Below are 14,873 nucleotides of genomic sequence, written 5' to 3'. Positions count from 1 at the left end.
ATAGACAGGATAGATAGATGATAGATAGATGGATGGACAGGATGGATGGATAGATAGATAGAGAGATAGATAGAGTGAGTTACTTCTTGTTTCAGTAGTTCTGTGATCTTGTTAGTGTGAGTGTTGTCTCTCAGGTACAAATCACAACCCGATACCTCTACCTCTTCTCATCCTATGTAGTTAATTATTGGCTATCTCTTTTATGGATATGTTCCACAAAGGACTTATTCAGTAGATCAAAGGCCTTCCTTTGGATGTTCCAATATTTCCTGGATACTAGTGCAAAACTTCTGACTTGACTTGCTGTCATCCTTCCTTCTTGCGAAATGGCTGCCTACTTTCCTTTATGCTTGTATTTGTTTTGTGTCTTTTATGCTATAAAAATAATTACAGCTTACATAGCTATTCAAAATCACATCATCCTTTCTATCCATTATCTCATTTGACACAACCTTGTGAGTTAGGCAGTGTAGATGTTATTCCCATTTTACAGAAGAGGAAATGGAGGCTTTGAAAAATGAAACAACTTTCCCACGGTCACTGGTTAGATGTGTCACGTAGCTAGTAAGTGGCAGAAATGAGACTGGAGTCTTAGACTTCTTACTCTAGTTCCACCCTGAAAAGAAAGAGTTTCATCCTTGTCCTGTCTCCCAAGATCATAAGCAAGCAAGCAAACAATAAAAACTCTAGCCCCATTCCTGCGAAATCCAACTTACCTTGGGGGATTAGCTGTCTTAAAGAGTAGCACTTACTGACTACAAGTTCATTTGTTTTCATGCTTTATTCAGTTGAAAAATAATGACCTTCTTGTAGCAGAAGAATGGAATAGATAGCAGATAGCTTATCTGTGATAGTGTATATTCAAGAGCTGAGTTTCTAAACCTGGCTCCCAAGGTGACTACAATCAGATGGCCACCTTTCCAGATATTAAGTTGGAAGAAGTCTTAGGTAAGATTTTCATGTGTGAAAGAACAAAGCTCCTATCTCTTTCTTACTGCCTAAAACCACAGTAGATTTCCAAACCTCTGCTCCTACCTACCTTGAAGAAAGTATGCCATTTTGTTTTTCTTGTAGCATGCTAGAAAATATGGCCTCTCTCACTAATGTTAAGCTCAGATCTGAGGAGTTGAGCTCAGTAAAAGTTAAAATGACAAATAATTGATCAGTTCTTGCTGTAGGACTCTGCAAGTAGCAAAGTGGGTGGGAGGAGAGCGGCAGATGTTCTAGGGTATGTGGAGTTTAGCTATGGCTGGTGCCAAGGAGAGGGGGAGGAATGAGGCCAGTAGCTTCTGAGATCTGTTCCAATAACAGTGAACCTAACTAAACATAGAGTTTGTGTGTGTGTATATATATATATGTGTGTGTGTGTGTGTGTATACATGTATATATGTACATATACATTGATATGCATATGCATATACATATAATCTTTCTATAGATATACACATATGTATATACATATACACGTGCACGCACACAATACATATATGTGTGTTTATACATATATACATGCATGAATGTATGTATGCATGCATACATACATACATATGGTCTACAGTGGACAAAGCCAGTAAGATTTGGAGAGGGTCTAAAGTAAGGGGGAAATCACCTTCTTGTTCCTGCATGCTGTATTTGTGTTTTTATTTCCCAGTATTTTGCTTGCTTTCTGTCACGTTTTGCCCCACAGTCATTCTTATTACCTCCATCCTTTTGTGTGTGTAGGAGGATATTTTGCAGAATGCCACACTCTCTTCAGGGTAGATACCAATACAGACACGGAGAGAAAGGAGATGTAGCACCAGAGGAGATGGAGATACATGGGGGCAGTAAAGTCAGAATTTAATCTTACTTAGATAGATCAGACAACGAGCCCCAGGGTGTTTCCAGAGCTAATGGGGCTTCCTTGGATTTTATATCCATAGCTTCTTCCCTAACTAAAGTCATAGTTACCCTGGTTGGATATGTCCATCAGAAAAAAGCACCTCACCACCATCATGGACAGAGAGATAGAAGGAAACTCAGAGATCTTCTAATCCAATCTCCTCTTTTTGCAGATGATGGCGTAGTCAAAGAGCTGCTGAAGTTAGGAGGAATGTGAATTTAAGTCCCAGCAAGTCACTTAGCCTCACTGAGCCTCAGTTTCCTCACCTGTAAAATGAGAGTAATAATACCTCTACTGCCTATCTCATAGGGCTGTAAACCCTAAAGTGCTATAGACATTTGAACTATTTCTGTGAGGCCCAGAGGTGGTGACTTGTCACACAGCTACACCATTTCTATGTCTTCCAATCCGTAGTCCAATGTTGTTGCCACTATAATATGCTGCCTCTTTAATGTGTCAGTCTTTAATCTCTGCTCCTACCTACCTTGGAGAAGGTATGCCATTTTGCTTTTCTTTAAGAAAAGTAGCATACTAGAAAATATGGCCTCTGTCCCTGATAATAAGCTCAGATCTGAGGGGTTGAGCTGAGTAAAAGTTAAAATGACAGATAATTGATCAGTACTTAAAAGACTCCCCATAACTTACAGAATAAAGGTCCACTACCTAAGCTTCCTACTTAAGGTGCTCGCTAACTTCGGCTTGCCTGTTAAGACTCACCTCCCACCATTCCCCTCTGATTCACCCAGACCTATCTCCTCATTGCATCCCAAATACTCCTTCATTGTTTCTTCATTCCAAGCTCCATAAGCAAAGGCATTAGTCATGCTCTCATTTATGCCTAATTGACACTTCTTCATATTCCCTGACTGGGATTTGTCCATTTACTCAAACCTGCATTGCCCAATATTTCCTTTTCTAGGTTGTGTAGGTAGAGAAACCAGACTGGTTCACTGATGTACCATTGAAACATGCCCCTCCCGCTTTCCTATCCTATGCATTCCCATCTCCTATGTTGTTCCTTGACCAAATTAAAACAAAGTAATAGGATTCCCACCATCTTTGGGAAGATCAAAGCAATAGGGTATCCAAGTAGTGGAAAGGAACTTAGAGGTTGTATTTAGCCCTATCATTTTGGAGATGAGAAAACAGTCCCCAGAAAAATGAAGTGATTTAGCCAGAGTCACATAGCTGTTTGATGCCAGAGGTGGGACTGGAACTCATGCCCTTCTGACTTCTAGTCTAGTATTCTTTTTTCCCTACTATGTATTAGTCTTCCATTTCAGAAATGAGCAGGTTGTGATCTGTCTATGGCTTGTGCAAGGTAGAAGGGAGTGGTAAATGTGTGTGTGTGTGTGTGTGTGTGTGTGTGTGTGTACACATACACACATATACACTGTTGTTCATTCATTTCAGTCATGTCCTATTCTTCATGATCCCATTTGGGGTTTTCTTGGCAAAGATACTGGAGTGGTTTGCCATTTCCTTCTTCAGCTCATTTTATAGATGAGGAAACTGAGGCAAACAGTGTTAAGTGACTTGCTCAGTGTCACACAGCTAGTAAGCGTCTGAGGCCAGATTTGAACTCACATATTTCTGACTCCAGCCCAGGTACTCGATGCACTGTGCCAGCTGCTCCTGTATATGTGTGTATACACACACACACACACGGTGCAAATAAAGATATAGTTATATGGTCAAATATAATGAGATAACATTTAACAAGGATAATTTTAAAGCCGTGGGATCATGGATCTAGAGGCAGAAGGGTCTTCAGAAGCCATCCCCTTCATTTTACAGATGGCCAGGGAGGTTACATGACTTTCCCACAGTCATAGAGGTAGTAAGCACCAGAGGCAGCATTTGAATCCAGGTCCTTGTGCCCTTTTTTCTGTACAATACTTCCTCCTGTAATTGGGCTTAAAAAAAAAAATTAACTCCCATCCCCACAGCTATAGGCTGAAGGAGGCATAGAAAAGAAATACCATATGAAAAAGGATTTTTTTCTGGGATTTGAGTGGGCAGCAAATTCAGTATGAGTCTATGCTGTGAAATGGTGGCCCCAAAGCTAGCTAAATCTTAGGTTTCAGTAACAGAGGCACAAAGCAAGTAGGTGGCATAGTAGATGGAGTACTCGCTCTGGAGACAGAAAGAACTGAGTTCAAAGGTAGCCTCAGACACTTACTAGCTGCATAACATTGGACAAGTCACTTAACCCTATTTGCCTCATTTCCTCATCTGTAAAATGAACTGGAGAAGGAAATGGTGGATAGGACTGAACAACAACAACATTCAGAATGAAAAGGTAATAATGACCCCACTCTGTCCCACTGTGATGAGACACTGATGAGTGTTGTGGTCAGTTCTGGGCAGGAAAATTAGACACATGTTAACAAATTGAGGGAGGTGACTAAGGTGGTGAGAGGACAGCAAAGATTGACTGAAGGAAAACAAGACTTAAGGGAAGACATGGCAGCTGTCTTCAAGTCCAAAATGGGTTGTCTTGTAGACGAGCTGGATTTATTCTGCTTACAAAGACCAAAACTAGAAATAGTGGTAGAAGTGGTAAAGAGGACGATTCCATCTGGATAAAAGGAAAAATGCCCTAATAATTAGAACTATCTAAACATGGAATGGGCTGCTTTAGGAAGCTGGGGCTCCCTTATCACTTTGCTATCACTTTATCTAGTAGAGGCCAGATATCACTCATTTGGAGTAGAAAGGATTCAGTTTTCTTTTCCAGTGTGGATTGGACTAAAAGCTCTGAGATCCTTTTTAAGTCTGAATCAGGGAATCAGAATCCTTTGATTTTTGGGATTATTGTGAGAATCAAATGAGATATTTCAAGAAAAGTGATTTATGAGCCTTAAGGCACTGTATAAATGTATTATTATTGTTATTGGCAGTCAGTTGACCAAAGACCCTTCAGAAACAATTCACCTTTTGTGTTGAAAGATCTGCCCTGGACTAGGAATCAGGAGACCTACATTCTACTCCTAACTAGTCCTTAGATGATGTGAAACCTTCAGCAAAGGTGTCACATTTAATTAGCCTTTGCCTCAATTTCCTTGCCTATGAATTAGGAAACATGCTCACTCCACCTACCTCATAGAGTTATTATTCTTTGATTTCCCTAATGTAGAAAAACTGCTTGTGTCAAAGAGGTTGAGTGATTTGTCCATGGTCACAAGGTTATGTGTTAGAGGCAGGATTTAAGAGCCCAAGTCTTCCTGACTCCAAGACCAGCCCTTTATCCAGGGTGCTTCTCAGAAGGTCAATGAGGATCTCATAAAATAACAGAAAAGTGCTTTAGAAAATAAAAACCACTATCCAAATGTAATGCATTATTGTTATATTGTTATTATTATTATTATATTATTATTAATCATCATCAAGCTTCATGAAGCCATTCTTTCTGTATGTCTGTCCCATCGGCCATCGCATTAGCTTTTCCATGTTTGATTCTTTGTATAAAGTTAAAGTGGGCCATCATACCTCCAGGAAGCCATTCTGTGATTGGGAGGGAGGTTACTTAAATCAGAGGGAATGTCATTCATGGTCCATAATAAGTGAAAATCTGAGTTTTGACTTTTTGTCCTCCTCAGTTCAAGATTTATTATCCGAGGATCATGGATGTAGTCTTCCAGCAACACCACAGTCCATTTCGGATCTGAAATCTCTAGCTACTGCCCTGTTAGAGACAATCCACGAGAAAAACATGGTCATTCAGCACCAAAGGCAAACCAACAAGTAGGTACTTAAACTGGAGTGTCCAAGGTTCAGGGCAACCATGAAACCAACAGATATTTATTAAATACCTGCTATGTATTAAGTTCAAGGCACTGTAATAATAATAGTAATAATAATAGCCAGTACTTATAAAGCATGTTGAGGTTTGCAAAGCACTTTATGCCAGCAAACAGTGTGGCTTTCTGCCTGTCTCGAAGATGTGGAGTCCATGGACATATTTCAGGGGATCTGTAAACTAGTATGGAAAAAATTATATTTTTATTTCCATATGATTGGTTTCCTTTTTAATCCTATGTATTTTAATTTTGTTATCTTTAGCAAACACTTCTTATTTCTCATCTCTCCTACTTCTTCCTCCCCAATTAAACAATTAAAAAAAGAAAAAGAAAACCTTCTTAACAAACATGCATAATCAAACTGAAAAACAAATTTCCACATTGGCCATGCCCAAAAATATAAGTCTAATTTCTCATTTTAAGTCCATCACTTCTTTGGCAAGAGGTGAGTAACACGCTTTATCTTCAGCCCTCTGTAATCCTGGTTTATCACTGCTTTGATAAGAGCTCTAAAGTCTTTCCAAGTTATTTTACTTTATAATGTTGTTTTTTGTTGTAGAAATTGCTCTCCTAGCTCTGTCCAAGTCACTCTGTATCAATTCATAGACATCTTTCCAGTTGCCTGTGAAACTGTCTATTTCATCATTTCTTATGGCACAAAAATATTATATTCATATACCACAATTAATTTGGCCATTCCCCATTAGGTAGGTACCTTCTTAGTTTCCAATTTGGCACTATTATGAAAAGAACTACTATAGACATTTTTGTACATTTGAGTGCTTTCTGCGATTGCTTTGAGATATAGACCTAGTTAGTAGTATTGCTGGGTCGAAGGGTATGAAGAGTTTACTGACAACCACTCCAGCATTTGTAATTTTCCTTCTTTGTCCTCTTTGCCAATCTGATGGGTAAGAGGAAGAAACTCAGAATTGCTTTAATTTACATTTGCCTAATTATTAGTGATTTGGAGCATTTTTTCACATGGTTATTGCTTGCCGAAGAATGTCTTCTTTTAAAACTTCCTATCTTTTAACCGTTCATCTCTTGGAGAATGACTCTTGGCCTTATAAATTGGAATTGGTTCCTTATGCATTTAAAGGCATAATTCTGAGAAGGGATTCATAGGTAGACCTCACCAGATTGCCAAATGGGAGTTGATGGCACACAAAAAAGTTAAGAACCCCTGGCCTGCATGAAATGACTTCCTACTTCTCAGGCAGTGTACTGGGCTCAGTACCTTGTAAGAAGAACCTTGGTGTAAAGGGACTGTTTTTTTGATGATGTTTTTAATACCAAGCTTTGATTTTAGGTAACTGAATCACGGGGATTCCACAAAAGCCTGGTCTTGAATGTGGAGAAGGGTTGGGGAGGGGGAGGCAGAAATCACTCCTCCAGCTTCCCCTCCAAAGTATGGAAAATAAAGACAATTATAACTGGATGAATTTTTCTTTGAAAGAGTGTAGAACACTTTGTGGGAAATCAAATAAGTTAGATCAGTGAGTGGAAAGGACAGAGGGGAAATTGAAAGTGTTCAGAGATCGATGAATAAGCTGTAACTCAAAGGCATGCAAACCTTACAAAAATGTACCACAAACCAAAATGAAAGCAAATGCCTTTGGCCAGGACGTTCCAGAAAGGCTGAGTTTAAGGAGAGGGATGGATTTTTGGCCCTGGGGGGTAGGGAGGCAGAAGGCAGGGGTTACAACTAGAAAATGATTGAAGGTATTGTAAAAACAAAATGGAAAAAAGAAAAGATGGAGAATGAAAGGAAGATTGCACAAGAGATTAAGATATATAAAAGAAACCAGAGATCAGTGAAGGGAGACCGGCCAATCTCAAAGGGATGACAAGGGTAATTTATTGACAGAAGAAGTTTTAAAATTCCTTAAAAATGAAATCTTAACCAAGAAATGAAACAGCCAGATGCTGAAAATGCCTGTATTTCTCAGGGGAGGAAGAAGAAATCAGGATCTCACCAGAATAGGTGATGGTTTTGAAAACCCCTTTTATTGTTCTATTTAGGCAAGAGTCTCTGGACCAGGAAACAATTGCTATACAGCCTTAAAGGAACCCAGTAATGTTTTTTTTTTTTTCTTAAACTAGTGCAGTAGAATATCAGAAGACACCGTATATTTTATCAGAAAAAGCATGGCAAAGTGGGATTTTTTTTAAGCTTTCAAGGCTAAGCTAGATGATGATAATACAAATTTATTAAGCCTATGTACTCCCCCATCTCCCCCTAGGAACCAAGCCTAATAAAACATTGACAGACTGAAACCAGGGGACATATTTTGATATTGAGTACTAGGTGATTATTTTCTCCCTCATTTATATTTGTTTGCTTTGTTTTGGTTTTTTTTTTTTTTGATTGTTTTGACCTTTATGGGGGGTGGGGTGCAGAAAAGAGAAAAAAAACAACTTTGGAAACAGTAAATGAGAGAAGTGTGAGTGAGAAAGTACGAAGGATAGTGAGGAGTAAAGAGGACTTAGGAAGGAGGGAATTCTGAGGCAGCCTCCCAAACTCTTTTAGGAAATACACGCCAAAGCTTTTTATAAGGAGCTCCTTTAAAGAAAAGAGCACTTGCTTCTTGAAGGCATAAGAAGAAAGAGAGAAAGAGAAGGAAGGAAGGAAGGAAGAAAAGAAGGAAGGAAGGAAGGAAGGAAGGAAGGGAAAGAGAGTGAGGGAGAAAGGAAGGAAGGAAGGGAAGAAAAAAAGAAAGAAAAGAAAGGAAGGAAGGGAGAGGAGGAAGGGGTGGGAAGAGAGGGAGGGAGAAAGGAAGGAAAGAATTCTAACTTGAAGGTTCTCAACTAAGTTTTTATGTTTTAAAGGGTAACTGTTACATAGATAAGGACCAAAGGATTATTTATTATGGAGAATTAGTTGTAACCACATCAACAGAGGACTGTTTTCATAAGGCAGTCAGTGAAATATCAAAATGTTTTTTTGTTATGTAGTGACTTTTTTTTTGTCATGGGATTTGCTCTAATGGGATTTTCACTAACATATGGTTCATAAATGCGTAAGAAACAGAATAAACTAAAATAAAATGGCTAAAAGACCCATAAAAGCCCAGGGGCAAAACATCTGTGTATGTTATTACTTCTTAGAAGGTGCTACTAAGGGTGCTGAAGGGGGGAGGGGCAAGAAAGTCAAGACCACCTCCTGTCCCAGCTTTCCTAGTGCTCATTCATTCCCATAAGTCCTCTCGTGGTTAGAATGTAACGTCCTTATGAGTGGGCATTGCTTCATTCATTGTATCTTTGTATTTATGGCATATGTATTAGGATACAAATCATATCCATACCAGATAAGTGTAAAATGGATACTGCATTCTTTTTTTTTTTTTTTTGGAGGCAATCAGGGTTAAGTGACTTGCCCAGGGTCACAGGACCAGTGCTTTATCCACTGTACCACCTAGCTGCCCTGATACTGCATTCTTTACAAAAAAAATTCTGGCTTTGCCTTTGTACGCTGCAGGGTTGAGAAAGATGGCTTACTCACTTGTACATTGAAACAAATGAGTTGATTTTCAAATAATAGAGTCTAATGAAATTCAATAAACATTTATTAAACACTTATATGCAAAACACTGTGCTCAATGACAGGAGAGGGAAGTGGGGAGAAAATATTGACATCTCAATAGCTCTTTAGGGCCTTCACAACACCTTTATTAGATAACTCAATTATATTATTATTATCCCTATTTTACAGATTAAAAAAAAAAACCTGAGACTTAGAAAGGTTAGGTGATTGGGCCAGACTCACACTACTGGTAAATGTGAAAGCTGCTCTTTAAATCCAGGTCTCCTGTCAGAACACATGGCTTCTACCCTCAAGGAGCTTATAATCTAGCAATAATCTTTTCTTTTATCTTATTTCTTGCTCTGCTCTTTGGCAAAGATATTTTATCAGTTATTTTTGCTCCATAGAGGATTTTTCATATTTTTTTCTTCTACTACCTTAATGTGATTTCTTGCTTTTAATTTGAATACATCAAAGTGATTTAAAAACAACAAAAATAACGTTTTTCATCAGTTTTCATTTGCTGAATGCTATCGTTTGTTACTACCTCTTTGTTCTGAAATGAGAAGAGGTAGTTTCGATATCCAGAAGCCAAGAGAATAAATCCAGGCATGCTTATGGTGCTCTGGGAAGACAGTATAATACAACAGAAAGAATACTAAATTTGAAGTCAAGAAGACTGAGATTCTAATCCTAGCTCTACCTCTTACTACCTGTATGACCTTGGAGAAGTCACTTGATTTCTCTGAGCCTCAGTTTCTTCATCTCTAAAGTGAAAATGTCATCCTAGATGACTTCTAAATTTCCTTCCAGCCTTAAACCTATGGTTCTATGTTTTAATGTTCCCACTATAAATATTTGGGATTTCCAAGTCTTCCCACTTTCAACAAACTTTTAATCTGGGGGCACCAAGTAGCTATTTTCAATTAACAAACATTTAAATGCCAACTTGTGCCAGGCACTAGGGAGACAAAGACAGAAGTGAAAGAGTCCCTGCCTTCAAGGTTCTTATATTCTGCTGGGGCAGCCACCATGTACATATCTAAATATGAGCCAAATCAACTCAAGGTAATACAAAGAAAGTGGGGAGGATCGAGGAAGTCTTCCTGTAGAAGAAAGTGGTTCTTAAGCTGAGTTTTGAAGAACACAAGGAATTCTAAAAGGTGGAGTTGAGGAAGAAGTACATTCCAGGCAGAGGGTACAGCCAGTGCAAAGACATGGAGGTAGGAGATGGTTTGTGGTATGGGAGAAACACCAAGAAGGTCAGTTTTTAGTGGACTGAAGAGATTGTAATATATAATAAAGCTGGAAGTAAGATTGGAGTCTAGTTGTGAGTAAAGGGCTTTGAATGCCAGACAGTAGAATTTATATTTGATCTTCAAGGCAATGGGAAACAAGTGGAGTTTATTGAGTACAGGATTGACATGATGAGACTTGCATTTTAGGAAAATCATTTTAACCACTGTATGTTTGATGTATTTGAATGGGGAGGGAAATAAAGTAGGAAAGCCAATTAGGTGGCCATGGTGGTAATACTGTCAAGAGTAGAAAGAAGGGGATCCATGTGAAAGATGCTGAGGAAGTAGAAACAATAAGACTTCACAACTTAATGAATGTATGGGGTGGGGAGGATGAAGAGGAACTTGTCAATATAAAATAGGGTGACTAGATAGATAATGATGTCCAGAAATTGAGAAGGGTGGTTTGCAGAGTGGCAGAAGGCTAATGGGTTCTTTTTGGGGAATACGCCCACAAGACATTCAATTGGAAATGGCCATTAACTAGAAAATGATGTGGACCTGGAGTTTCAGATCTGGGAACTAGATCTGGGAGTCAGATGCATAGAGATGATAATAAGACTCCTGGTAGCCAATAAGAGAGTGAGAAAAAAGGGAGGATGTCAACAGGGCCTAGGACAGAGTTTTGGAGAACCACCACAATTAGGGGCATGACATGATGATCCAACAAAGGACAGGAACTATATAGGAAACAGTGAGATTCTCTATCTTTATATAGGGAATGATCAGATAACTTAGAACTGGAAGAAGATACCTTAGAGGTCATCTAATCAAATGCCCCCATTTATAAAATGGGGAAAGTAAGGTCAGAGAACTCAAGTGACATATCTGGGGTCACATGGGTATTAAGTCATAGAACTTGAACTCTGTTCCTCTGATTCCAAATGCAGTGCTTTTTCTGTTATACCAGGTGAAATATTGATAGAACTAACAATGTATATGAATTTGGCTCTTTTGCCAGTATTATTCCATAACTGATTTATTCTTTTGTAATGGCAATCACAAAATCATTCCATTTTGATGAGAATGTTCTAAGTGTAGGGGTAAAATGAATAAATGGCCAATCTCCCATTAATAGTGTGCTTCTCTGTGAGCTCATGCTCCCCCTTATGGTTTCCAGCTAGCTATAAGCTCTCCCCCTTCCCTACTCCCACCCTACCCCGAAATAGATGCCTTTTGAAAATGGTAAAGGTCCAACAAGAAGCCATCTTGGAGAATTACTAAGAAAGCAAAGGACCTGGTATTTGGGATAGAACTTAGATTAATATGTCCTTGCTGTGGTCCTTTCTAAAGAGAAAAGTAATGGTTAACTGTCTGTGCCCAAGAAGGAAATAATAGTCAGCATTATTAGCTTTTTATCTAAAGAATAATTTTGGTTTGAGAGCAGTGACAGATTAAAAAAATTGTAACTCATTATTTTACTGACTACCATTCCCAACCCACCTTCACTCCTCCCCAATCCATCCTTCTTCCTATTTTGTCATCATGTTAATGGTCTACACAAAATGGATATCATGAAGACACTCAGAAATCTCTTTGTAGATTTTCACTCATCTTTCTCCATTAACTTCATCTTGGTCACTGTAGGGGCATGTCATGTGGAGGAGAGATTAGATTTGCTCTGTTTAGCTGAACTAAGGACTGACCTAGGAGCAATGGGTGGAATCTCCAAGGAGGCCAATTTGGGCTTGATAAAATGAAAAACAAAGCTAATGAGAAGTATAATGGGCTACCTAGAGAGTCTGTGGGTTCTTTCTTAAATGTCTTCAAGCAGAGGCTGGATGGGGGGGATTCCTTTCATATGGGCTGAACTACATGGTCACTGATGGCCCTTTGAGTTCTCCAGTTCTCTGATTCCATAAAAGACAAGAAAGCAAGAATGGGAATGGGCCCACTTAATGTTTCTCAAAGTGCATTCGTGTAAAGCCATGATTCCTACCTGATAGTGCCTAGTTTTCTCAAGGAGTATTATAAAATTTTGAAGACAAATTTAATTTTCATAGAATCATAAAATTTTCTGGTTGGAAAGGAACTTTGAGACCATGATTCAGTAAGCATTTATTAAACACTTACTTTGTGCCAGGTGTTATGCTAGGTGATGAGGATACAAAGCCAAAACTGAAAACAAAATGGTCCCCCATCCTTAAGGAGATGACTTTCTAATGGGGAAGTTTACACTTTAGTAGGTTCACATGTAGTTTTAACCCTGTCATTTTGATGAGGCCCAGAGAAATGTAATTTGCCCAGAAACCTACTCACTCTGAAGTGAGTTCAGAGCTAGAACTCAAAACTATCTTCTGAATCCCCAATCCAGGAATATTTCCACTTTATCAGGCTTTCTTTTTATTTAAGTTGTAATTGACTTTAATTTTAGAAATTAATATGTCATATTAAATGTAGTTATCATGAAATCAGACGAACAATAATAAACTACCCTATAAAGTTTGGGTACTCAGAAAACTTCAGTATTCATCTGTAATAGAAAATAAATGTCCACGATCCAGGGCCAACCCTAGGGAAGACTGTCAGGTCAGGGAAGTTTATCTTCCTAAGTGTCTTATCTTTCCAAAGACATCTTCCTTTCCCCTCCAGCACGGGGTTTATTTTCCTCCTGCTCTACTAGCAATCTCTTTGTGCCCTTCTCAGACCAGGCTGGACGGGTTTCTTCTCTCTTTTATCTAAACAACTCTTTCTCATGCCCCCTTCCTCCTGGGCCCTACTATCTGTGAGAAGCCTTGTAAATCAACCATGATCATTGATGTGCTACCCCTTTAAGGTCCGATACTATCAGCTATTTTTTACAGCTATTTTTTGAAGCTAACAATGGGAATTTGGGGGGCCCTCAAAAAGTCAGTGGGAAGGATGTTTTGAGACAATCCAGCCTTTTGGTACCATTCAAATCGCTTCCATCTCTTTATTAATAGGGCCAGTTGCATGTCACTTATCTGTTAAGCATTATATTTAAAGTTTTTTGCAAACCTTAATGTGCTATGTGGATGGATGGATGGCTAGATGTATGTATGTATGGATAGATGAAAAAATCTTTATTAAGTACTCACTATGTAGCAAACTATGAGTATACAGACACAAAATAATACTGTTTTTGATTTCAAAGAGATCAGATTTTAATTTGGAAAGACAACACATATGGTATGGTCCAGCTGCAGGGTGGACAAGAAGGCCCAGTGGTCTTTAGGGTCATGACTATATAAAAGTGAGGCGCTTTTACTGTTATTAGATGACAGATAAAGTTAGCTGGGACATTTGGGGTTCTTGCTCAGCTTGCAGTTACCCAGCTGTATACATGCTGTAGAGCACAATATTGAGGCCCTGGTATCAAAACCAGCAGGGAGGAAGCTTTTACTTTCTCTTCTGGGTTGTGTTATATCAAAGTATTTTTCATGTGATAGTTGGAGTAGCCTGTGCTTTCTTCATTTTTTTCTAGAGCCCCAGGGATCAGTGCTGAGTTCTACCTTGATCTGATTTCCCATTGAAATTGGGCCAAGGTAGAGCTCAACACCTCAACTCCTGTTGATTTCACCAATACTGAGAAACCTGACCACTGGTAACCCCATCTATTAGTATCATAGGATCACAAATTTAGAGCTGGAAGGGATCTTAAAAGTCATTTAGTTAACCCCTCATTTTACAGATAAGATAAACTAAGTCTGGAGTGGTAAAGTGATTTATCCACGGTAATATAGACAGTTAGTGGCAAAACCTAGTCAGCTAGGAGTTTCAGTGAATAGAGAACTGCACTTGGAGACAAAAAGACCTGAGCTCGAATGTGGCCTCAGACGTTTACCAGCTTTGTGACTCTGGGCAAGTCACTTAAACTGAGATATCAGCCTTGGTTTCCAGGATGATCATAATAGCACCTACCTCACAAATGGTTGTGAGAATCAAATGAGATAAGTAAAGTGTTTTACAAATCTTAAAGCACAAATCTTAAAGCACTACTTAAAGCCAGTAGTGATGATGAGGGTGATGATGAAGAGCAGGATTCAAACCCAATTCCTCTGACCCTAAATCCCACATTCTTTCCATTGCACCTGGCTAACCTGCCAAGAAAAAAATACGTTATTGCTGATCCTCTCTTATGTCTCCATTAGTATAACTGATCCACTAGGTTTAAAATCAAAGGACCTGAATTCAAATCAGACCTTTGCTGCTTCAGTATTGGGATGACTTTAGGCAAGTATCTTCTGCCTCCCTGGGCCTTGGTTTCCTAACCTTTAAAATGAGGGCATTGGATTAGGTGATCTCTTAAGGTTCCTTTCTACCTCTAAAACTCTTTAGAATTAAATGGGCTACCTTCTCACCCCCAGTTTTAGATAAATCACACAAGGCTTTGAATATAACTT

General features: G+C 38.8%; 1 protein-coding gene across 3 annotated transcripts in view; it reads left to right on the top strand.

Annotated features, from left to right (window-relative positions):
• The window catches only part of CCDC149 (coiled-coil domain containing 149), a 144,351-nt gene that overhangs the window by 102,067 nt on the left and 27,411 nt on the right, over positions 1-14,873 (top strand). For all 3 annotated transcript variants that reach the window (XM_027836306.1, XM_027836305.1, XM_027836307.1), the window contains one exon: positions 5,485-5,629. In XM_027836306.1, the coding sequence (XP_027692107.1) occupies positions 5,485-5,629 (145 nt within the window). The remainder of the gene's footprint in view (positions 1-5,484; positions 5,630-14,873) is intronic.

This window comes from Vombatus ursinus, unplaced genomic scaffold, assembly GCF_900497805.2.
Source record: "Vombatus ursinus unplaced genomic scaffold, bare-nosed wombat genome assembly UNPS02014818.1, whole genome shotgun sequence".
In the NCBI taxonomy this organism is placed as follows: domain Eukaryota; kingdom Metazoa; phylum Chordata; class Mammalia; order Diprotodontia; family Vombatidae; genus Vombatus; species Vombatus ursinus.
This window is presented reverse-complemented; position numbering and strand designations above follow the sequence as displayed.